Here is a 24,677-nt window from a genome sequence, read left to right as displayed (position 1 = left end):
AACACAGTTGGTCCCTGTGTGTGGAGACAGAGGAGGACACGGGCTGAGACAGAGGAGGACACGGGCTGAGACAGAGGACACGGGGATGTCTACAGCCTCCAGAGTGGTGCTGGGAGTCTCCGTGGTCCTGACCCTAAGCACCGTGACCGCCGTGCACGTGAAACAGGCCTGGGACCGAGAGGTACGAGCGGAGAGAGGGGCTAAGAGAGGCTAACAGGGGCTAACAGGGGCTAACAGGGGCTAAGAGAGGCTAACAGGGGCTAACAGGGGCTAAGAGAGGCTAACAGGGGCTAAGAGAGGCTAACAGGGGCTAAGAGAGGCTAACAGGGGCTAAGAGCGGCTAACAGGGGCAAAGAGAGGCTAACAGGGGCTAAGAGAGGCTAACAGGGGCTAAGAGAGGCTAACAGGGGCTAAGAGAGGCTAACAGGGGCTAACAGGGGCTAAGAGAGGCTAACAGGGGCTAAGAGAGGCTAACAGGGGCTAAGAGCGGCTAACAGGGGCTAAGAGCGGCTAACAGGGGCAAAGAGAGGCTAACAGGGGCTAAGAGCGGCTAACAGGGGCAAAGAGAGGCTAACAGGGGCAAAGAGCGGCTAACAGGGGCAAAGAGCGGCTAACAGGGGCAAAGAGAGGCTAACAGGGGCAAAGAGAGGCTAACAGGGGCTAACAGGGGCTAAGAGAGACTAACAGGGGCTAAGAGGAGCATAGAGGAGCAACCAGGGGCTAAAAGGAGCTAATATGGGCTAACAAGGCTAACTGAGTTGGGTAACTGGCTAAAGGGGCTAATAAGGCTAAGCTAATGTTTACTTAGCAGATAAACAGTGTGTTACCTCGGAATAACTAACATGTTTAAAGTGGAGCTGTTTGTTCACCTGGACAACGACGACCAGGTCAGATCTGTGCATCAGGTCCAGCGTCCTGTGGATTCTACGTGTGTGTGTGTGCTCTATAGCGCCTCCATCAGGCTCTAAGGCGTGTGTGTGCTCTATAGCGCCTCCATCAGGCTCTAACGTGTGTGTGCTCTATAGCGCCTCCATGAGGGTGTGCTGAGGGACCTGGAGCGGCTCCAGAGGAGAGAAGAAAACCTTCAACGTCTAAAAGAACAAAGAGAACTGACCCGAGTCCTGCAGCAAGACCAGGACCGGGACTAAACCAGGTTTGAACCAGGAAAGGACTAAACCAGGACTGACCCAGGTCTGGACCAGGACTAATCAGCCTAATTTCCACTGGCACGGTCCTCTTGGACTGTGGAGCGGCTCTGTGGAGCGGCTCTGTGGAGCGGCTCCCTCCAGCCCAGTTGTGTCTCTGCTCCAGGCTCTGGATCCAGGGGCAGGACTTTGCTCTAAGACACTGACGTCACCCAAACAGAACGTTATTAAAATAATTATACTCTGAATCATGAGGCTGATCTCAGCGATTCACAAAAAGATGTTTAATAATTCAGTTTGTGTCGCTTTGAGACGCGGCTAAAGCTAAAGCTAGCGTAAACACAAAACCTCTTCTGGTTTATCGTCTGTTTCTTCTGCATTTATTTGACTGCTCTGCTCCTTTACACCATTTGACCTGGAAATACTAGAGTTTGATCTTTGTAAGTGAGTGGCGCAGGGTTAGAGAAATCATATTCTGTGTATAGCTGGTTTTTGCCGTCTTGAATGTGATTCTTGTGCAGCTAAAGCAATTTGTGCCATGCTGGTCCCCTCTGGGAACTAGTACCCTCCAGGGTCAAACCATCAAACGAGGCACCTCACTTTAAACGCTGAAGACACTTATTGCCCGTACGATCTTCTCCAAAGTCTGAACAAGAACCAGGACTAAAGCAGGACTAAACCAGGACCAGTTCTGAACCAGGTTTGGACCAGGACTAATCCAAGTCTGTGTGTTTCAGGATGGACGGGTTGGAGGAGGGGGAGGTGGAGGGTGAGACTCTCCTCATGGTGGAGTCAGACTCTGTGGATCTGTCCCAGGACCAGAGCGGGGACTCTGTGGTCTCTGACGTGGACCAGGACCAGGGACCGGACCAGGATCCGGACCAAGACCAGGACTTGGACCAGGAGATGGGCTTCTGCTGCGAGCGCTGCCACAAGTGGATCACCACAGGTCAGTCTGAGGTCACAGATCAGTCTGAGGTCACAGGTCAGTCTGAAGTCACAGGTCAGTCTGAGGTCACAGGTCAGTCTGAGGTCACAGATCAGTCTGAGGTCACAGGTCAGTCTGAGGTCACAGATCAGTCTGAGGTCACAGGTCAGTCTGAGGTCAGTCTGAGGTCACAGATCAGTCTGAGGTCACAGATCAGTCTGAGGTCACAGGTCAGTCTGAGGTCACAGGTCAGTCTGAGGTCACAGGTCAGTCTGAGGTCAGTGTGAGGTCACAGGTCAGTCTGAGGTCACAGGTCAGGCTGAGGTCAGAGGTCAGCCTGAACCAGGCTGATTGGCTGCTGTGGGTTTTTAAAGTTCTGTTTCACATAAATGAAGCCAGAGCTCACACAAAATTTCATAAAAATATCGTCAGGCTAAGATTGGCATGACTGATGTAGACCTGGTTAAACATCTGTGGATCTTTACCATAGACTGAATATATAAAAGCCACCGTGTTCCAAACAGGAAGTGATCATGGGTGCACTTCCTGCTCCATCGACTCTGGCTCCAGTTCATTTTCTGATGAAAATCTTTCCCCTCTCTCTGTACCTGCTGTTGTCAGACTCACTCTGACTTTAAAATGTTGGTTTTAACCTTGTGCCCTGGGGTTTTAATTCCTCTATTGTGCTCAGTGACCAAGATATGAACATTGTGTTTCATGTGTGTTTCGTGTGTGTTTTGTGTGTTTCATGTGTGTTTTGTGTGTTTCATGTGTGTTTTGTGTGTTTCATGTGTGTTTCGTGTGTGTTTTGTGTGTTTCATGTGTGTTTTGTGTGTTTCATGTGTGTTTTGTGTGTTTCATGTGTGTTTTGTGTGTTTCGTGTGTGTTTCGTGTGTGTTTCGTGTGTGTTTTGTGTGTTTCGTGTGTGTTTTGTGTGTTTCATGTGTGTTTTGTGTGTTTCGTGTGTGTTTCGTGTGTGTTTTGTGTGTTTCGTGTGTGTTTTGTGTGTTTCATGTGTGTTTCCTGTGTCCTGTGCTCAGCTCATCTCAGAGGAGATGCCCCGAGTTTCCTCAAAGGCGACAACTTCTTCAAGTTCATCTGCAGCGAGTGTTCAGACGACGAACGAGAGAGTTTCGAACGGATGAGGCTCACCTGGCAACAGGTAAGACGTCACTGCAGGTCCCGAGTAAGACGTCACTGCAGGTCCCGAGTAAGACGTCACTGCAGGTCCCGAGTAAGACGTCACTGCAGGTCCCGAGTAAGACGCCACTGCAGGTCCCGAGTAAGACATCAGTGCAGGTCCCGAGTAAGACATCAGTGCAGTTGTTCTTAACATAAATTGTTTTTTTGCACTTTAAAAAGGCATCGAAAAATGTTCTGCTCATTATTGCAAACATGAGCTCAATATAATGAGCTCTTCTATAAAACATGAACGCTCTCACAATATCACAACAAATAACAAATATCACAACAAATAACAAATATCACAACAAATAACAAATATCACAACAAATAACAACAAAAATCATCAGGTTCATACCAGAATAATATTGTACTGTACAGTTTGTATTGTGAGATTTGGATATCGTTACTTCCCTACTGTCAGGTACTGTCTCTCTCCTCTCTCTCCTGTCTCACCTCCCACCTCTCTGACCTGTGTCTCCTGTCTCTCCTCCCTCTCCTGTCTCACCTGTCTCTCCTCTCTCTCCTGTCTCTCCTCTCTCTCCTGTCTCTCCTGTCTCTCCTCCTTCTCCTCTCTCACCTGTCTCTCCTGTCTCTCCTCCCTCTCCTGTCTCACCTGTCTCTCCTCTCTCTCCTGTCTCACTGTCTCTGTCTCAGGTGGTGATGTTGGCCATGTATAACCTGTCTCACCCGTCTCACTGTCTCTGTCTCAGGTGGTGATGGTGGCCATGTATAACCTGTCTCACCAGTCTAACTGTCTCTGTCTCAGGTGGTGATGTTGGCCATGTATAACCTGTCTCACCCGTCTCACCTGTCTCACTGTCTCTGTCTCAGGTGGTGATGTTGGCCATGTATAACCTGTCTCTCCTGTCTCACCCGTCTCACCTGTCTCACTGTCTCTGTCTCAGGTGGTCATGTTGGCCATGTATAACCCGTCTCACCTGTCTCACTGTCTCTGTCTCAGGTGGTCATGTTGGCCATGTATAACCTGTCTCACTGTCTCTGTCTCAGGTGGTGATGTTGGCCATGTATAACCTGTCTCTCCTGTCTCACCCGTCTCACCTGTCTCACTGTCTCTGTCTCAGGTGGTGATGTTGGCCATGTATAACCTGTCTCACCCGTCTCACTGTCTCTGTCTCAGGTGGTCATGTTGGCCATGTATAACCCGTCTCACCTGTCTCACCCGTCTCACCTGTCTCACTGTCTCTGTCTCAGGTGGTCATGTTGGCCATGTATAACCTGTCTCTCCTGTCTCACCCGTCTCACCTGTCTCACTGTCTCTGTCTCAGGTGGTGATGTTGGCCATGTATAACCTGTCTCTCCTGTCTCACCCGTCTCACCTGTCTCACTGTCTCTGTCTCAGGTGGTCATGTTGGCCATGTATAACCTGTCTCTCCTGTCTCACCCGTCTCACCTATCTCACTGTCTCTGTCTCAGGTGGTGATGTTGGCCATGTATAACCTGTCTCTCCTGTCTCACCCGTCTCACTGTCTCTGTCTCAGGTGGTCATGTTGGCCATGTATAACCTGTCTCACCTGTCTCACTGTCTCTGTCTCAGGTGGTGATGTTGGCCATGTATAACCTGTCTCTCCTGTCTCACCAGTCTCACCTGTCTCACTGTCTCTGTCTCAGGTGGTGATGTTGGCCATGTATAACCTGTCTCTCCTGTCTCACCCGTCTCACCTGTCTCACTGTCTCAGGTGGTGATGTTGGCCATGTATAACCTGTCTCTCCTGTCTCACCTGTCTCACTGTCTCAGGTGGTGATGTTGGCCATGTATAACCTGTCTCTCCTGTCTCACCTGTCTCACTGTCTCAGGTGGTGATGTTGGCCATGTATAACCTGTCTCTCCTGTCTCACCCGTCTCACTGTCTCTGTCTCAGGTGGTCATGTTGGCCATGTATAACCTGTCTCACCTGTCTCACTGTCTCAGGTGGTGATGTTGGCCATGTATAACCTGTCTCTCCTGTCTCACCCGTCTCACTGTCTCTGTCTCAGGTGGTCATGTTGGCCATGTATAACCTGTCTCACCTGTCTCACTGTCTCTGTCTCAGGTGGTGATGTTGGCCATGTATAACCTGTCTCTCCTGTCTCACCCGTCTCACCTGTCTCACTGTCTCAGGTGGTCATGTTGGCCATGTATAACCTGTCTCTGGAGGGCAGCGGGCGTCAGGGGTACTTCAGGTGGAAGGAGGACATCTGCGCCTTCATCGGACGCCACTGGACCTTTCTGCTGGGAACCAGGTCAGACCCCCCCAAGACCGGTTATGATTCTTCTCTAGACCGGTTATGATTCTTCTCTAGACCGGTTATGATCCTCCTTAGATCCTCGGTTGTCTGGTTATGATCCTCGTTAAACCGTCTCTGTCTCAGGAAGAGGACGTCGACGTGGTGGAGCACGGTGGCGGGCTGCTTGTCCGTCGGGAGCCCGGCCTTCTTCCGGTCGGGAGCGCAGGAGTTCGGAGAGCCTGGATGGTGGAAGCTGGTCCATAACCGTCCCCCCACCCTGAGGCCCGAGGCAGACAAGAGCGCCCCCAAGAGCAAAGGCAAGACTCTGCAGTTTACATAGACTTTACCCACTCAGCCTCACTTTTTGTTCTAGTGTACGTCTTTCTCTTGACGTCACACACGCTGAGGGGAGGTTCTTTATGTTCAGATTAAAAAGCAGAGGCCCGAGGATGGAGCCCTGTGGCACCCCCTCTGTTGCAGCTTTGGAGAGGGGATAAGGTGTTGCCAGGTACGCGGTTTTCCAGTGGAATTGGGTGTTTTTTAAGAGCTGCTGCAGTTGAAAAAAGTATTTTTTTCAACTGCAGCAAAATTTTCAAAATGTACTGATTTTAGGATGATGCTAATGCTAGTCCTGAATGTCCGTGACAAATTATTCAGCGCTCTGTGAAACTTCTGTTTGTGCGAGAGAGAGTGTAAAATTGGCCCTTTAACTATTTTCTTTCAGTTTTGTTGACACATATATATTACAATAAAGAGGAGGCTTCACACATTGTATTTTTGAAGCCAGGGCGTCATTAATACTCGTCAAAACCAAAAATAGATTAAAGCCGCAAGCAGCATCGAACGGCCCTCGCGGGCCATGCTTCGCACTTGGCCGACCTGGCACTCCCTGTGGGTGGCGCTGATGCGCCACTTGTCCCTTTTTTATTGCGACTTTGGGCTGCACTTTTCACCAAACAAGTCAAAACACATTGGAAGTGCTAATGCACAAAATGCAAAAACATAGGTTTTCCAGGCATCGCCATGGCAACACCGTGCAAAATACAAACTTGTCCCCCAGACTTTTTTGATGGGGTTGACCTGAAGAATCACTGTGCCAAATTTCACATTCCTCAATGAAGCGAATAAGTCGTTATAAGACTTTAAAATGTACGAAAATTTGGAAATTTTCCCATTAGGATAACATGGGTGCTTTCGCGCATCGCCATGGCAACCCAGTGAAAAATATGACATGGGTGTGATTGACTTTTTTGATCAGGATGACATGAAGAGTCACGGTGCCAAATTTCACATTATTCCATGAAACTAATATTTTTTCCATGAATGGGAAAAATTGGGAGGATTCCCATTAGGATAACATTGGCAGTTTGGTGCATCACCACGGCAACACAGTCCATAAAACGACATAGGTCTGATTGACTTTATTGATTGGGATGACCCAATGGAATTTTGTGTCAAATTTGGTAACATTTGGGAAAACGAAATTTTCGGCCTTCCATACAAATATATTAGATGTTCTGTAGGGGGCGCTATCGCGCCAATTTAGTTTCTATCATAATGAGTAGCTTTAGGCCCGAAAGTTTTACAACTGATTCGAATTTGAGCCAAATCGGACTTTGCATGCGCAAATGGGAGCAAATTTTGACTTTTGAAAATTGCAAAAATTCCGATGGAATTTTGCGGCTTCGCCGCACGGAAACCGTGAAAGGGATCATCATAAATTGAATAACTTTTGATGCCCCACTTGTCTAGATGATGTACAGTGATTTTCAGCCCATTTTTTTTTATGTCCAATGATGCACCACATAAAAAAATAAAATTTTCACCAGACCTGAATTATGGGCAAAATTTGGTGAGTTTTTGAAAAAGTTCAGGGGGTTAAATTACTGCTCAAAGAGCAGAAGAAATATAATAATATTTTTAGCAAAAACAATATATCCGATAACATTAGAATGACATATTATACGTTTTTTGAAAGCTCTCGACTTTCCCCACGTCACCGTGGGGTCAATGGCGAATGACGATCGCTAACGCGCTCGTCATTCGCCATGGCGTCGGGGTCCGCCATTGACCTCCCATTGACTTCCATTCATTTTAGCAGTAATAAAGATGTCCCATGTCTGCGGCATGGGGGCTTGGATACAGGAGTCTGTGCAGGGGGCGGTGCTGCCACAGACAGTCTGCAACGATGAGTGCATGGGCTTGGCCCATGCACTCATCGTTGCGGAAGCATTAGGCCCTACGCCCTGTAGGGGCTCGGGCCTAAGTCCAACCATGCTCGGGAGCGTTTTGCTCGGGAGCGTTTTGCTCGGGAGCGTTTTGCTCGGGAGCGTTTTGCTCGGGAGCGTTTTGCTCGGGAGCATTTTCAATGGAGATACATTTATACGTTGTTGTGGAAAATTAAAGCCAAAGGAAAAGGAAGGAGTTCGTCCTCATCCAGGATCAGGTTTGTGGAGATGCAAGTCTGCTGACCACAAGGTTTTCAGTGGAATAAAGACAACCAAAATGAAAAAATGTGCTCTTATTTTTGGCTAAAAAGTTACTTAATGTGACTTTAATTTGTCATTTGATGACATCTGTCCTTCCTTAACATTGTATATTACCATTTAGTATAGAAAAAATTTAAATATAAATAAATAAATACAAGTTTTATTAATATCAGATTTTTACCATCTTCAAAAAAATATGAAAAATGTGACTAGGTCATTTTAAATAGTTTGCACTGGTCCAGAGTTATTAAGATAAGACGTTAAAGTGACTAATACATTGATTTTGGCGTTCCACCACTGACCTGAGGCACACATCACATGTAAACACAATCACAATTCCCCTTGTAATGTTTCCAAAGATCTGAAATGCCCTGACTGCTGTTGTTGCACCACACGTCCGTTCACTAAACCTTCAGCTGACAATAAAGATGTCAAGTGACAACTAATTACAAGTGCGTCTCTGTGGACAATTATGAGTCACTACACAGTTGTCTGTAAACAGCCGAGCATTTAACCAGCGATTAGAATGTGTGGGCTTTTATTTGACAGATTGGCCGTGCGGTGCTGTGTCCTGGTGTTGTGACTGCTGTTTGTATGCAGGCAGTAAACAGACAACAGGACTAGTTCATTTTAAATGGTTTGCAGTGATTATTCCTCACTTATCTTAAGCATTCTGAGCATCCCATTTCAGAGGCATGGTGACTGAGTGTCTTGCACCGTTCTGGGTTGGATTCCTGATTGGTCCAGGCCTTTCTGTGCAGTTTATTGTCCTTGTGTCTAGGTGGGTTTCCCCCAGGTTCTCCCCATCAACCTACACGTCATTTTATGCAGCCCGCGAAAAGGTAAATTAAAAGGCATAACTGTCATAAAATAAATCTATACTGCTTTAATGTGTGCATTGACCAGAAATTAATCCCAGGCAAAACAATAACATCAGAATAGAAGGTTTCGGACCATTCACCATGTACATATTGCCCAAATTTATGTTTGTCTAAGAATATATTGGGTCCTATAATATAAGATCCTGTACTACACAAAATTGATTCTATTCTTGTGAGCTTTAAGCCATGTTATAATGTTGTTACTTCATAAAAAAAACCCACAAAAACAAAAAACAAAAAACTGGTTTATTAGTCTGTCTACATATCCAATGCTCAAAATGTTCAGTCTCCCCTTGTGATGTTGTGGTTTACAATATATCTGTAATGAGCAAGACAGATTTAGCTCAATTATATGAAAACTAGGTACAGTCACTTTAAACAGCAAATTCTACCATAGAATCCTGACTGTTCTCCAGCTCACATTTAAATGAGGCATTCTATAATGTTGTCATGAAGTCATGTGACCAGCTCTAGGACACTCACCTAGCAACCAGTAACAGTTCTCGTCACCATGGCAACGGTGACAAAGAAATCCTTTGACAAAGCGATTCTTTGACACAAATTGATTCTTTGACACAAAGCAATCGATTTGTAGTACTTGTTAGATCAAACTCAACGGTCACAACAAAGTCAATTCAATTCTTCAATTCAATTTTCAAGTGCTCGTGTATTGCTCTTGTATTGCTCTTGTATTGTTCGTGTATTATTCGTGTATTGTTTGTGTATTGTTCGTGTATTGCTCTTGTATTGTTCGTGTATTGTTCGTGTATTGTTCGTGTATTGTTCGTGTATTGTTCGTGTATTGCTCTTCTGTTGCTTAGATATCTAATTTTTTGACCAACCTAAATACATACTGAAATGGCTTCAGGAAATTCCTCCAGACCAGATCAAACCCCGTTTAAGTTAGGGGAGTACATCGTCTTGGATGTACTTGGGGAAGGGACTTTTGGTACAGTCACTAGATGCTTTCACCCTCAGACTTTAGAGGTCGTGGCAGTTAAAACCCTGAAGAACGCCGATAGCAGTCTCGAAGACGAAGTTAAGATCTTGGAGGAGTTGCGCCTCTTACAACCAGACAAGTACAATATTGTCAGGTTCATTGAATACTTTGTGGAACAGGACTCCGAATGCATGGTATTTGAAACATTAGACAGGAGCCTGGTCGACTTTATGAACATGAGAGAAGAGCTATTGTCTTTGTGTGAGCTCCGTCCAGTGGCACAGCAGCTCCTGGTGGCCTTTGACGGTCTCAAGACGGCTGGGATCATTCATGCAGACCTAAAGCCAGACAACATCATGCTGGTGAACCACAGTAAGCAGCCTTTTAAAGTCAAACTCATTGACTTTGGCCTTGCTGGTTATGCAGACACGATGGGCTTCATGGACATAGGGCAGCCTTTTCCATACCAAGCTCCAGAGATCACTCTAGGCTGCGACGTCACTGAGGCTGTGGACATGTGGTCTCTAGGCTGCACTCTGGCAGAGTGTTTCACAGGCGACTGTCTTTTCAGTGAACACTCAGAATACGACAATCTCAGGACCATCGTCGAACTGTTAGGACTTCCAAGCGAAAAAGTGCTCCAAAAAGCACATCTGTCTTTAGATTACTTTGTAAGCCCTTCAGGTGACTTCACACAGTGGAGACTTAAAACCTTAGATGAGTACTATGGCAGACAGAGAAAAGACATGCCCATGGTCTCAGATTGTCTAGCTGGAAAATTCAGCTCTTTAGACAGTGTTTTTCAGGGGTCTCATACAAGAACGGGAGACCCAGAGCACAGAGACAGATTGGCCTTTGCTGATTTCATAAAGAGACTTCTGGACCTGGACCATGAGATGAGAATCACTCCCAAGGAGGCACTCCATCACCCCTTTGTGACGATGGAACATCTAATCGGTGATGACAGTGAATACAGTGAGAACGCTCGTGGCCTCATGGCCTTAGCTCTTAAAGGGTCCAACACTGTGTCTGATTTGAGCCCTCCTGAACAGCCCAGTCCACACGTCCCACAACATGTACCAGAGCCGCTCCGAGATGAGGAGGAAGCAATAAGACCCACCCAAACACTGGAGCACATAGACAACACAAAGTGTTTCAACCAGGGTATTCTAGAGACTCCAATGGACAACGAGGAAAACATGCAACCTGTCAAGTACATCAATGGGTTTTTCTATTTTGGCCTTGGCCCACAACATGTACCAGAGCCGCTCCGAGATGAGGAGGAAGCAATAAGACCCACCCAAACACTGGAGCACATAGACAACACAAAGTGTTTCAACCAGGGTATTCTAGAGACTCCAATGGACAACGAGGAAAACATGCAACCTGTCAAGTACGTCGATGGGTTTTTCAATTTGGACCTTGAAGATCCAGTTTGGAATGAACCACTTAATGTAGGAGAAACAAGTGTCCCCCAAATACCTCAGTGTTTGAACCCAGCTATTCTAGAGACTCAGATGAACAACAAGGAGAACATCCAGTCAGAGAAGTCTGAACACCGCATCGACGTCACAGGCTTTGAAGATCCTGATCCGATTTGGGAAGCGTCAAATGCAAAAGAAGACAGGCCAGAGTACATTGTCATCGACATTCCAGACGACATTGTACCCCAGGACTCAGATTTTGCCAGTTCTAGCCTGAGCAGCTCCTGCTCCTTTTTGGGATATTTGAAGACAGTGGCATTTGGTGGTTTTCGAGCAGGACAGACTGCTCTCAGTTATGTGTCATCATTGCTGGAGCCGTTGTACTCCCCATAATTCTTTAGGGTTGTAGGTTTTTAAGTTTCCTTCATCTGAAGGAAACTTAAGGAAACTTAAGATGAACAATTTTAATTGTTCTAATTAAAATGGTTCATCTGAAGGAAACTTAAGAACCTGAGTTCTTAAGTTTCCTTCAGGTTCTTAAGTTTCCTTCATCTGAAAGAAACTTAAGAACTCAGGAAAATATAATGAGTAAGTATTTAAGAAGATGAGAAGAAGGTTCAGACACAACCATATTTGATTACACAGGCCACTTTACAGCACAGGAATAGCAGGGTAATATGTTTATTACACTGTTATTGAAGTAAAGTGAGCCGCTGTAATCCCCCATTCGTCCAGGAGTAGCTAGTAGGTGGTAGCTAGTCAAGTGTGATCCCATCTTCTCTACAAATTGTTCTAATTAAAATTGGCAATAAAAAATACAAAAATACAAAATCATAAACTTGAAGTTGACTTTTATTTAGCATGCTGTCTGTAAACAATTTGTTGATTAATTTATTCTAAATATTTATGTGTGCTCAACTCTCACTGTCACACTACATTGTCACACTTACATTGTCATCGACATTCCAGACGACATTGTACCCCAGGACTCAGATTTTGCCTGTTCTAGCCTGAGCAGCTCCTGCTCCTTTTTGGGATGTTTGAAGACAGTGGCATTTGGTGGTTTTCGAGCAGGACAGACTGCTCTCAGTTATGTGTCATCATTGCTGGAGCCGTTGTACTCCCCATAATTCTTTAGGGTTGTAGGTTTTTAAGTTTCCTTCAGGTTCTTAAGTTTCCTTCATCTGAAGGAAACTTAAGAACTCAGGAAAATATAATGAGTAAGTATTTAAGAAGATGAGAAGAAGGTTCAGACACAACCATATTTGATTACACAGGCCACTTTACAGCACAGGAATAGCAGGGTAATATGTTTATTACACTGTTATTGAAGTAAAGTGAGCCGCTGTAATCCCCCATTCGTCCAGGAGTAGCTAGTAGGTGGTAGCTAGTCAAGTGTGATCCCATCTTCTCTACAAATTGTTCTAATTAAAATTGGCAATAAAAAATACAAAAATACAAAATCATAAACTTGTTGGTCATTGACGTGACCCGAGTGCTCCGATGACCACGGACACCATTGATGCCGTCACCTTCCAGGCCTTCTCCAGTTATTCTTTGAGCCTCTGGTATTTCTCACTTGGTACTGCAATGTCCACCACAACGGCTTTGCTCTGTTGTAGTATATAAGTATATATATAGTATTAAAATCTCCCCCCAAAGAATGAATGTTGTAGCTGTGGTGAAGTACAGACAGAAAATGGCTAGCATATTTTAAGTCTCCAACAGGTCAGGTTGTTGCTACACTGTTAGTCTTGCGTTTACCAACCTGGGTCGCCTCGATGTCTGAGGACTTTAGCTTAGCCTGATAGCGTCTCACCTGAGTTCAAGAGCTGTTTGACTGGGTTAATGTTAGCTCCTATTGTAAAGCCTGCACTCTAGCCGGTCCATTCAAAGCCATTCTTTCTCTCTAAATATAGCAGCTTTTACTCTGCGCGCTATTGTGCTTTCTGCTGCTGAACTCATCCATTATCGGCACAAGTACTTTCAGCGCACTTTCCTATCTCCAGTCTCCAACCTCTAGCCAGTCCATCAAGTCTTTGGAGTTGTTTGTCAAAATGTTGTATTCTTTTGTTTGTGGAAAATTCAACTCAAATATAATGTGATGGTAAAGAGTAATAGAAGAGTTAAAAGTGCAGTATGTCACTTTTCTGGTGGTGGGTACACCATTAACTTGTCTCATCATGATGTTAAAGGCACTGTACCAGATTTTGACTGTCTGTCGAAATAATACATTTTTAACGGCTTGCAGAGGTTGAAAGTTATTCCTCACTTACTTCATGCAGTCTGAACATCCTAATTATTAATTGCAATGTGTTTCTAAGAGCTTTTCACAACCCTCATGGGCCAGATCCGAGTTTTAATGTGATGGTAAAAAACAAACAAAAACAAAAAACAATTAAAGCCGCAAGCGGCATCGAACGGCCCTCGCGGGCCGTGCTTCGCACTCGGCCGACCCGGCACGCCCTGGGGGTGGCGCTAACGCGCCACTTGTCCCTTTTTTATTGCGGCTTTGGGCTGCACTTGTCACCAAACAAGTCAAAACACATTGGAAGTGCTGATGCACAAAATGCAAAAACATCGGTTTTGCAGGCATCGCCATGGCAACACCGTGCAAAATACAAACTTGGCCCCCGGACTTTTTTGATGGGGTTGACCTGAAGAATCACTGTGCCAAATTTCACATTCCTCAATGAAGCGAATAAGTCGTTATAAGACTTTAAAATGTACGAAAATTTGGAAATTTTCCCATTAGGATAACATGGGCGCTTTCGCGCATCGCCATGGCAACCCAGTCAAAAATATGACATGGGTGTGATTGACTTTTTTGATCAGGATGACATGAAGAGTCATGGTGCCAAATTTCATATTATTCCATGAAACTAATATTTTTTCCATGAATGGGAAAAATTGGGAGGTTTCCCATTAGGATAACATTGGCAGTTTGGTGCATCACCACGGCAACACAGTCCATAAAACGACATAGGTCTGATTGACTTTATTGATTGGGATGACCCAATGGAATTTTGTGTCAAATTTGGTAACATTTGGGAAAACGAAATTTTCGGCCTTCCATACAAATATATTAGATGTTCTGTAGGGGGCGCTATCGCGCCAATTTAGTTTCTATCATAATGAGTAGCTTTAGGCCCGAAAGTTTTACAACTGATTCGAATTTGAGCCAAATCGGACTTTGCATGCGCAAATGGGAGCAAATTTTGACTTTTGAAAATTGCAAAAATTCCGATGGAATTTTGCGGCTTCGCCGCACGGAAACCGTGAAAGGGATCATCATAAATTGAATAACTTTTGATGCCCCACTTGTCTAGATGATGTACAGTGATTTTCAGCCCTGCAGGTGAAGTGCCTTCAGAGGAGTTGATTAAAATGCTGCATCAGCGAAAACGCTGAGTCGGCATTTTGGAATTTTAAATCCAAGATGGCCGACTTCCGGTGCGTCAGAGGGTGTGGCGATAATATTTTTTGTTTGGCATCACTTGAAGAATGTGTGTACCAAATTTCGTAGCTCTACGCCAAAGTTGACGTCGGGACGTCTCCCATTGACGCAATGTATTTTGACTTTTGCAGGGGGCGCTGTCGCGCCATTTTTTATGCCCAATGATGCACCACATAAAACCCCCTGAATATTTTCCATTCATTTTAGCAGGAACAAGTATGGCCCATGGCGACATGGGGGCTTGGATAGGGCTCGATGCCAGGAGTGTGTTTGGGGACATGAGCGCTTCGCGCTGCGTCAGCGTCAACATTGAGTCAATGGGCGAAGCATCATTGGGCATAAAAAATGGCGCGACAGCGCCCCCTGCAAAAGTCAAAATACATTGCGTCAATGGGAGACGTCCCGACGTCAACTTTGCCATAGAGCCACGAAATTCGGTACGCGCATTCTTCAAGTGATGCCAAAAAAATTATATTATTATGGCCACGCCCTCTGACGCACCGGAAGTCGGCCATCTTGGATTGAAAATTCCAAAATGTAAAGTCAGCGTTTTCGCTGATGTCACATTTTAATCAACTCCTCTGAAGGCGCTTCACCTGCAGGGCTGAAAATCACTGTACATCATCTAGACAAGTGGGGCATCAAAAGTTATTCAATTTATGATGATCCCTTTCACGGTTTCCGTGCGACAAAGCCGCAAATTTCCATCGGAATTTTTGCAATTTTCAAAAGTCAAAATTTGCTCCCATTTGCGCATGCAAAGTCCGATTTGGCTCAAATTCGAATCAGTTGTAAAACTTTCGGGCCTAAAGCTACTCATTATGATAGAAACTAAATTGGCGCGATAGCGCCCCCTACAGAACATCTAATATATTTGTATGGAGGACCGAAAATTTAGTTTTCCCAAATGTTACCAAATTTGACACAAAATTCCATTGGGTCATCCCAATCAATAAAGTTTATCGGGGTCTTCGTCGGGGCCTTTATCGGGGTCTTTTTCGGGGTCTTCCTCGGGGTCTTCGGGGCAGAGGTGCAGTGTTGTATATTTGATGGTTTCTGCAGTGAGTGATTCAGTGTCTGAATCTCTAAAATGTCCTTCCGTTTTATTTACTTTGTCTTTTCTCAAGAGTGTGAGGCTGTGTGCTGACCTCTGTGTGACCTCTGTGTGACCCCTGTGTGCTCTCTGACCTCTGTACAGATGTGAGGCTGTGTGCTGACCTCTGTGTGACCTCTGTGTGACCCCTGTGTGCTCTCTGACCTCTGTACAGGTGTGAGGCTGTGTGCTGACCTCTGTGTGACCCCTGTGTGCTCTCTGACCTCTCTCAGGTGTGAGGCCATGTGCTGACCCCACCATCACAGTGGAGGGCCTGAGGAGGCGCGGGGGCAGCACTCCGGTGGAAAAGGCGATGCAGCTGAAGGAGAAACGAAGCCGCACTCAGGAGGCCAAAGACATCCGCCGCGCCCAGAGAGGCCACGCCCCCACCACCCAGAGAGACCATGCCCCCAAAGCTCCAAAGCCCGCCCCCAAAGCCCCAAAGCCTCCTTCCAAACGCGGCGCCCTGGACAAACCCGAACTCATGGACCTGTCCTCCATCAGCTCCTCCGACCGCACGCCCCTCACAAGCCCCTCCCCCTCTCCCAGCCTGCTGTCCGAGGCCGACCTCATCCCTGACGCCATGCCTCCACAGGCGTTGTTTCACGGTAAGACCCCGCGGGCGCCGGGCGGGACCCCGCGGGCGCTGGTGTCATTAGGGATTATACAGTTGAAAGCAGAAGTTTACAGCTCTATATAAAAGATGCACTTTTTTCTCACTCATTAAATCAGACTAAACCTTTACTGTTTTAGGTCAGTTAGGATTAACAAAGTTATTTTTATTTTCTAAATGTCAAAATAATGAGAGAACAATTTTTTTAAGACAATATTTTCTGACTTTGTTCAAAGTCAGAACATCACACCATCCACTGAGTGATCTGTGCTCTACAGCAGTGTCCCCAAACACCGGGCCGCACAAAAACAGTAAATCGTTTATCAGCGACCGCATCTTCTCCAACGTAACTTTCACCCGTCCCTCATGACGCACTAATAAGCTCGTCCGTAGATGTATAATGAAAATCCTGAGAGGAAATCCCCACAGAAATCTATTTGATATAACGGTGAGTTTATTATAGCTGATAGATCTGCTCTTGTCTCCACGATGACGTATCAGGTTTAACACATCAGACACGACGCACAAAAGTAGAGCCACGAACGAGTGAAAATGAGACAAAACAAAAGTGTTTGGAGAGCTTTTAACAAAGGGGAAAAGAACAACTGAGGAGCCAGAAGAGGAGTCTACATCCTCCAAGAAAAAAGAAAGATACATTTAACAGACAACACCAAGAGTCCCACTTAAACATGTATGTGTCTCCACAGGTGAGTCTCAGAGTTTGTCTCCACAGGTGAGTCTCAGAGTCCGCTCTGTGTGACACGAGGGAAAAGCAAATGAGGCAATGAAACCTTCAAAACTGCTTTGGCACATGGAGAATAAGCAGCTGGATTAAAAGGTTGGGGACCACTGCTCTACACCACAGAGCTCAAGCCACAAACACAGATGGAAAAGTGAAGGAGGAACAACACGTGGAAAAAGCCCTCTCTGCGTGTGGACGTCCAAAATGGACCTTCAATAGATCTAAGAGAGACAAAAAACAGGGAATCTTAACCTAGAAGGAAAGGTGTAACTATTCCCTACACTGCGGGTGTGTCTGAAAAACGTCAGACAGTTTGGGGGTTTGAAATAGAATCTCAGACACTAAGACAAAAAGTGGTTCAACCAAAGGACAAAACCCCGAAACACAAACCAAGAAATGTGTCTAAGAAAACTTTTATTGCCATTGTCAGTGAACACAACTCACAAACTAGGAACTCTCTACAGCAGGGGTCACCAACCCTGTGCCCGCGGGCGCCATGTCGCCCATGAGCCCCACGCGAGTCGCCCCCGAGCCCCACGCGAGTCGCCCCCGAGCCCCACATGAGTCGCCTGCAGACGGTTCTAAAAACAGCACAACTCACTAATGAGCTGCATCTAAAATTTAATTTTATTCTGTTGCTTTTTTTTTTTATCACCCTTGAGTTTATATAGATTTAAAAATGACAATATCTTAAACATATGTTCATTATACGTGAAGTTTAGATAAGTTAATGTGAACTTTGACCTCACTTCAAAGGTCAGTATTGTGCACGTGACAAAACCAGTGCTCCCTCTGTGAGGATGAAGCAGTTTGACTCCAAAACATGGAAGAAAATAAAGAGAATCACTTTCACAACCATTTAAGACAAAAGAAACATGTGCGTCTCTGCGGAGCGACTGTGGAGACAAAGACACAATGTGGAGGGACACGTCACTACGTCTCACAAAACTCCACACTAACTACCCACAGGGACGCGCACTCCCCGCGGGGACGCGCACTCCCCGCGGGGACGCGCACTCCCCGGGGGGAACGCGCACTCCCCGCGGGGACGCGCACTCCCTGCGGGAGCTTTGGGGAAACAACAGACTTTTTTCACGACACCGGTGAAAAAGTCAAACAACGCAACCGAGATTTATTTAAAAATATGTAAGCTTATTTTTCTTTAACATTACATAATTGATAACTTTATGAAACATGGTGCAGTGTGTATTATTTATGTTTGTTAAAAAGGTTTGTCATAGTGAAAATGGGACACTTTTGAGATGTAGTGAAGTGTCATCTGGAAATTTAACAGTTACTAAGATCAGTAAAGTTAAAGTGCTAAATACTGATCTGTTTCTCTCCTCGCTCATTGTTGATAATTATTTTGATAAATCATTAACGTGATCAGTGTGTTGTAACGTGATCAGTGTGTTGTAACGTGATCAGTGTGTTGTAACGTGATCAGTGTGTTGTAACGTGATCAGTGTGTTCACACAGATGATTATCATTTATCATTATTAATAATGTAGAACTAAAGGCAAACTGAGTGTGATATTTCAGACGAGCGTCTCAAACTGGCCCTTCGTACGACTCAGTGACATAAAGTCACTCTCAGGTTAAAAAAGGTGACCCCTGATCTACAGTGATAAAGTGCAACATAAAACACTGAATAATAATAATATTTAAAATAAAATGGAAATATAGCTATTATACATGCAAATAAGGGCATGCATAAAGTTAAAAGATATGCTTAAAAATAAAATGGTCATTGAGGTAGAAATATACAACATCAGAACAACAGAGCAAACTTGACTTTAAGGTGACCGGTGTTAAGTGTCCAGTTTAGTGTTCAGTAAAGTGTTCATGTGTGTGAAGAGTGAGAGTCACACTGGAGAAACTAAACACACTCCAGAAGAGAATGAACCAACACGAGAGAGAACAGCTCAGGACACAGTCTGCTGTTCATCTACATAAGAGAATAAACAGAGAGAACAGCTCAGGACACAGTCTGCTGTTCATCTACATAAGAGAATAAACAGAGAGAGAGCTGGAGGACGTGTCTGGGGTGAGGGAAGTCTGGGAGTCCCTGCTTAGACTGCTGCCCCCGCGACCCGGCCCCGGATAAGAGGAAGAAAATGGATGGGTGGAATAATCGTGTTGTTTTTTATATTTATAATAATTGAGTTGTTTTATATTTATGATCATGTTGTTTTGTATTTATAATAATCGTCTTGTTTTATTTTTATAATCGTCTTGTTTTTATTTTTATAATAACTTAATAAACTAACTTAACTTTAATCGTGTTGTTTTATTAGAGGTGACGTCATCTTAAATGTATAAAATCACATTTCTCTCGTCTTTCATTTCAGACGACGAGGAGCCGGAGCCGGAGTCCGTCATCGATCCCGGGATGGAGTACGTCCCGCCCAGCTCTGCTCTGATTGGTCGAAAGAAGGCCCGCCCACCTGTCTCTGCGCCGATCAAACGTGAGGCAGAGAGCGAGGATGAGGACACGCCCCCCTGCGCTAACGATGCCAATGACACTAATGAGCGCTGCAGACAGACGGCCCCGTCGGAGCTGGCCACTCCGGGGGGTGGGGCTTCAGGCGGCGCACGCTGCCTTCCCATTGGTCCGTATGAGGAGCGGCTGTTACTACGGCGACTGGAGGCATGTCCGTTAGCCTTAGCGGTGACGGCGAGCGCTAAACGTTTGCGCAGGAAGCTGTTAGTGCGACAGGAGAAGAGGAGCAGAGGACTCCCCCTGCTGGACGTGGACCGAGCTGCCAGCACCGCCCTGAGCCTGGTGAGGACCAACCCAGGACCGACCGAGGACCGGACCAGACCAGGGCCGACAGAGGACTGGACCGACCCAGGACCAGACCACACCAGGACTGGACCAGACCAGGACCGACCGAGGACCGGACCAGGACCGGACCAACCCAGGACCGACCGAGGACTGGACCGACCCAGGACCAGACCACACCAGGACTGGACCAGACCAGGACCGACCGAGGACCGGACCGACCCAGGACCGGACCAGACCAGGGCCGACAGAGGACTGGACCGACCCAGGGCTGACAGAGGACCGGACCACACCAGGACCGACTCAGGACCGGACCAGGTTCAGACCTGGTTCGGTCCTGGTTCGGTCCTGGTTCAGTCCTGGTTCGGACCTGGTTCAGTCCTGGTTCAGTCCTGGTTCAGTCCTGGTTCAGTCCTGGTTCAGTCCTGGTTCAGACCTGGTTCAGACCTGGTTCAGTCCTGGTTCAGTCCTGGTTCAGACCTGGTTCAGTCCTGGTTCAGACCTGGTTCAGTCCTGGTTTAGTCCTTCCTAGGTCTAACCTGCTTTTCCTGTGACAGGTGGGCGGAGTGTACAGTGCACAGGTGGGCGGAGTCTACAGCACACATGTAGGCGGGGCCACACACAGAGCGACCAATGGCGATGCTCAGATCCTTGACAGATTCCAGGTGAGACTTTAGGAGCTCAGTTATTAGTGATCGAGTAAACTATTGATTATTTACTTTGATTAATCGAGTGATCGGTTCACTTTTTTTACGGTATATGAAATATTGTTAAAGTCGTGTTATGTTGCGCTCACGCCGTCCCGTCGAGCCTAAGCAGGACCGCCCCTAAAGACTGTGGGCCGTTTGGAGGAGGTCAAAACTCCAAACTGCCCCCGCTCAGCTTCTGATGGACTGTGACGCTCAGAAGTTAACCCTTTAAGGACTGAGCACACTATGGGCCAGTACAGGTCACCTAGACTTTTATATTTTTGTTAGCCATAAAAATCATATTAAAGGAAGTATCAGAATTTACTGCATTTTTTTACACATCTACTTCTATTTTACACTTTCATCCATATTTTTTCTTTTACGCATCGAATAAATGACTGGGAAAATCCCCGCAGCCCCGCGCTCTCATTCGTCACCTTCGCGGAGCAACAGAGGCAGATTACTGTAACTGACAGAAAAATATTTAAATAGCCCTGTGTCTCCGCTTTGAGACGCCGTTTGAATTTACATGAGAGCACGACTGGGGGCGGAGTTACGCTGCTGGAAAGTCCGCATCCGCGCGCTATCGCCGACGACAGGATCCGACGCTATAGGGTTAAGAAGCCTCGTCTCCTGTGTGTGTGTGTACAGGTGTGTGTGTGTGGGGGGGGGGGGTGTAGGGGTGTGTGTGTGTGTACAGGTGTGTGTTGGGGTGTAGGGGTGTGTGTGTGTGTGTTCTCTTACTGTTCAGTTTCAGTTTCTTCAGTTTCGTGGTTTAAATTATTATAAACAAAACATCGAGGCAATAAAATAAGAATCAAAGGTTTTCAGTAATGGAGCTGCTCGGGTCTAGACCTGGACCGGGTCTAGACCTGGACCGGGTCTAGACCTGGACCGGGTCTAACGTTGTGTGTGTGTGTGTGTGTGTGTGTATGCAGAGCACGGGCTGCAGTCGACACCGCCAGACGCTGAGCTCTGTGTCGTTCTTTCACCGTGTGATGGGCTCAGACTCCGCCCACAACCAGAGCATCCGCAGCCCCTACACCGCCCGCCTCCTCAAGCCCTACATCAGGTACTGAGGCCCGGTCTCATCCCTTGTCTCAGGCCCGGTCTCAGGCCCGGTCTCAGGCCCGGTCTCAGGCCCGGTCTGAGGCCCGGTCTCAGGCCCGGTCTCAGGCCCGGTCTCAGGCCCGGTCTAAGCCTCATCTTGTGTCCAGGCGGGACTACGAGAGCCGCCCGCTGAAGCTGCAGTTACTGTCTGAGGTCCGAGCCTTTGGTCATCGTAAAGACCCGGACTGGATCCCGGAGCCGGACTCTCCCATCGACTACTGCTACGTCAGACCGAGCCACATCCCCACGCTCAACGCTCTGTGCCACGACGCCTTCTGGCCCGGTACCACCCAGCCACGCCCACTCAGCCACGCCCACTCACACACGCCCGCCCACACACACACGCCCACACACACGCCCAGTCACACACGCCCTCACATCTAGATCTGGGGCGGGGCGTTCAACAGCCTCACTCCTGATTGGCTCTCTGGTTGCTATGATACTCGTGTCATCACAGAAGCAGGTTTAGTCCAGACTCAACTCAACTGAAAACTCTGAGTTGACTCTTTTCAGGGTTAAAGTCTGAATCTAAACCTGGAGTCAGTCACCGTGAAAACTCTGTGAACCTGACCAGGGAGAGAGACAGTCTCTGCTCTGATTGGACGGTCTCTGCTCTGATTGGACGGTCTCTGCTCTGATTGGACGGTCTCTGCTCTGATTGGACGGTCTCTGCTCTGATTGGACGGTCTCTGCTCTGATTGGACGGTCTCTGCTCTGATTGGACGGTCTCTGCTCTGATTGGACGGTCTCTGCTCTGATTGGACGGTCTCTGCTCTGATTGGACGGCCTCTGCTCTGATTGGACGGTCTCTGGAGCATGTGGTCAGATTAATGTGTCAGACTTTAGTCCATTTTATTTCGTTTTAACCTTTTAAAACTCTGATCTGCACATCTTCATTGGGACATTTAATGAAGTATTTAAATAATACTTCTAAATGTTCCAGTTATGGGCCTGTTTGTATCTTCAGACTAAAATGAGTTTTCTTTATATTAAACCTGATGCCGTCCCAGGACGTCCCGGCGCTCTAAGATGGACGCCTCGTTTACTGTTCCCACGGTGAATGTTCTCTCCATTGATAAAGTTGTTCCTAAACTCAGGGTTTACTCTGTCAGAGCTTCTGCTCCAAACCTGAGACTCAAAACTTCAGCCCGGAGTTTATTAAACCTCTTTTATGTGTTTGGATGGAGCAGTGTGCACAGCGCACGCCCCGTCACGAGCAGGAGTCTGGTTTATGTCGTTTTCATTTGTTAGAAACAATGTGGTTATGAGTTACAAGAGTTTTGTTTAGAATTATGACTTTTATTCTGAAACAGAGACGAGATTTGAGTTTGACTAAAGCTGTTTCCTCCAGGAGTGGACCTGAGCGAGAGCCTGCAGTACCCCGACTTCACAGTGGTGGCGCTGTATAAGAAGGTGGTGGTGGGGTTCGGGGTCATGGTCCCAGACGTGAAATACAACCAGGCGTACATCTCCTTCCTCCTGGTGCATCCCGAGTGGCGCCGCGCCGGCATCGGGACGTTTATGATCTACCACCTCATCCAGGTACGACACGAGGACTAAACGAGGTCTAAACGAGGTCTAAGTGAGGTCTACACGAGGTCTAAATGGGGTCTAAATGAGGACTACACGAGGACTAAATGAGGACTACACGAGGACTAAATGGGGTCTAAATGAGGACTAAATGAGGTCTCAACGAGGACTGAGGTCTAAACGAGGACTAAATGAGGTCTACACGAGGACTAAACGAGGTCTAAGTGAGGTCTACACGAGGTCTAAATGGGGTCTAAATGAGGACTACACGAGGACTAAATGAGGTCTACACGAGGACTAAATGGGGTCTAAATGAGGACTAAATGAGGTCTCAACGAGGACTAAGTGAGGTCTAAACGAGGACTAAATGAGGTCTCAACGAGGACTAAATGAGGTCTAAACGAGGTCTAAATGAGGACTAAATGGGGTCTAAACAAGGTCTAAACGAGGACTACACGAGGACTAAACGAGGTCTAAACGAGGTCTAAACCAGGACTAAACCAGGTCTAAACCAGGTCTAAACCAGGACTAAACCAGGTCTAAACCAGGTCTAAACCAGGACTAAACCAGGACTAAACCAGGTCTAAACCAGGACTAAACCAGGTCTAAACCAGGACTAAACCAGGACTAAACCAGGTCTAAACCAGGTCTAAACCAGGTCTAAACAAAGTCTAAACAAAGACTAAACAAAGACTAAGCCCGGTCTACAGCAGGTTTGGACCAGGTCTAACCCCCTGTGCTCTCCTCTCCACAGACGTGCATGGGTAAGGACGTCACTCTCCATGTGTCTGCGTCGAACCCGGCCATGCTCTTGTATCAGAAGTTCGGGTTCCGGGCTGAAGAGTACATCCTGGACTTTTACCATAAATACTTCCCTCTGGACAGCCGCGAGTGCCGGCACGCCTTCCTCCTGCGCCTGCGCCGCTGAGCACGCCACTGCGGACGGGACGGGACCTGGACCGGGACCTGGGCCTTGGCCTGGACCTGGACCTGGACTCAACTTTGTGTAGATCTGAAATATTTTTCCTGATTTCTAAGATGTTTTCCAAATGAGAAGTATTTGAGTTGAATAAAGTGTTTGAGCAGTAGGGGGCGCTGACTCTGAGCTGTTTCTTTTATTCAGTGTTTGAGCAGTAGGGGGCGCTGTTCTAATGCTCCTCTTTAAAAACAGACCTGGACAAAATTAAGCTCAAATCTTTATCAAAGTCACATTTGAAGCTTCATTACGTCACAAAATACTTTTACTTTTTACTCTAAGTACAATTTTAAACAGGTAATTTAATACTCTAACTCTACACCGACCACAGGGGGCGCCGCTCTACACCGACCGCAGGGGGCGCCGCTCTACACCGACCGCAGGGGGCGCCGCTCTACACCGACCACAGGGGGCGCCGCTCTACACCGACCACAGGGGGCGCCGCTCTACACCGACCACAGGGG

General features: G+C 46.7%; 2 protein-coding genes across 2 annotated transcripts; both read left to right on the top strand.

Annotated features, from left to right (window-relative positions):
- Positions 1-1,967, top strand: LOC117374929 (protein PET117 homolog, mitochondrial). Its single transcript, XM_033971166.2, has 3 exons — positions 1-181; positions 1,026-1,153; positions 1,883-1,967. Exons 1-2 carry the CDS (start codon positions 86-88, stop codon positions 1,146-1,148), a joined length of 219 nt encoding a protein of 72 aa, XP_033827057.1. The 5' UTR covers positions 1-85; the 3' UTR covers positions 1,149-1,153; positions 1,883-1,967.
- Positions 1,114-24,325, top strand: kat14 (lysine acetyltransferase 14). Its single transcript, XM_055222394.1, has 12 exons — positions 1,114-1,153; positions 1,883-2,094; positions 3,114-3,235; positions 5,378-5,499; positions 5,629-5,801; positions 16,002-16,376; positions 19,475-19,908; positions 20,466-20,573; positions 21,536-21,669; positions 21,815-21,990; positions 23,059-23,249; positions 23,992-24,325. The coding sequence occupies exons 2-12, from the start codon at positions 1,884-1,886 to the stop codon at positions 24,163-24,165; spliced, it is 2,220 nt and encodes a 739-aa protein (XP_055078369.1). The 5' UTR covers positions 1,114-1,153; position 1,883; the 3' UTR covers positions 24,166-24,325.
- The last annotated feature ends 352 nt before the right edge of the window (positions 24,326-24,677 follow it).

This window comes from Periophthalmus magnuspinnatus, chromosome 1, assembly GCF_009829125.3.
Source record: "Periophthalmus magnuspinnatus isolate fPerMag1 chromosome 1, fPerMag1.2.pri, whole genome shotgun sequence".
Taxonomy (NCBI): Eukaryota; Metazoa; Chordata; class Actinopteri; order Gobiiformes; family Gobiidae; genus Periophthalmus; species Periophthalmus magnuspinnatus.
Note: the sequence above shows the minus strand (reverse complement) of the source record. Positions and strands in the feature narration are given on the sequence as shown.

What these genes read in the sequence shown, in the direction of transcription:
- kat14 (XM_055222394.1), top strand. Translation starts at nt 1,884, where the DNA reads ATGGACGGGTTGGAGGAGGGGGAGGTGGAGGGTGAGACTCTCCTCATG. An exon ending in TCCACAGGCGTTGTTTCACG is followed by an intron (nt 16,377 to 19,474) that starts GTAAGACCCCGC and finishes CTTTCATTTCAG; the next exon opens with ACGACGAGGAGCCGGAGCCG. An exon ending in CTCCTCAAGCCCTACATCAG is followed by an intron (nt 21,670 to 21,814) that starts GTACTGAGGCCC and finishes TCTTGTGTCCAG; the next exon opens with GCGGGACTACGAGAGCCGCC.
- LOC117374929 (XM_033971166.2), top strand. Translation starts at nt 86, where the DNA reads ATGTCTACAGCCTCCAGAGTGGTGCTGGGAGTCTCCGTGGTCCTGACC. An exon ending in AACAGGCCTGGGACCGAGAG is followed by an intron (nt 182 to 1,025) that starts GTACGAGCGGAG and finishes TGTGCTCTATAG; the next exon opens with CGCCTCCATGAGGGTGTGCT.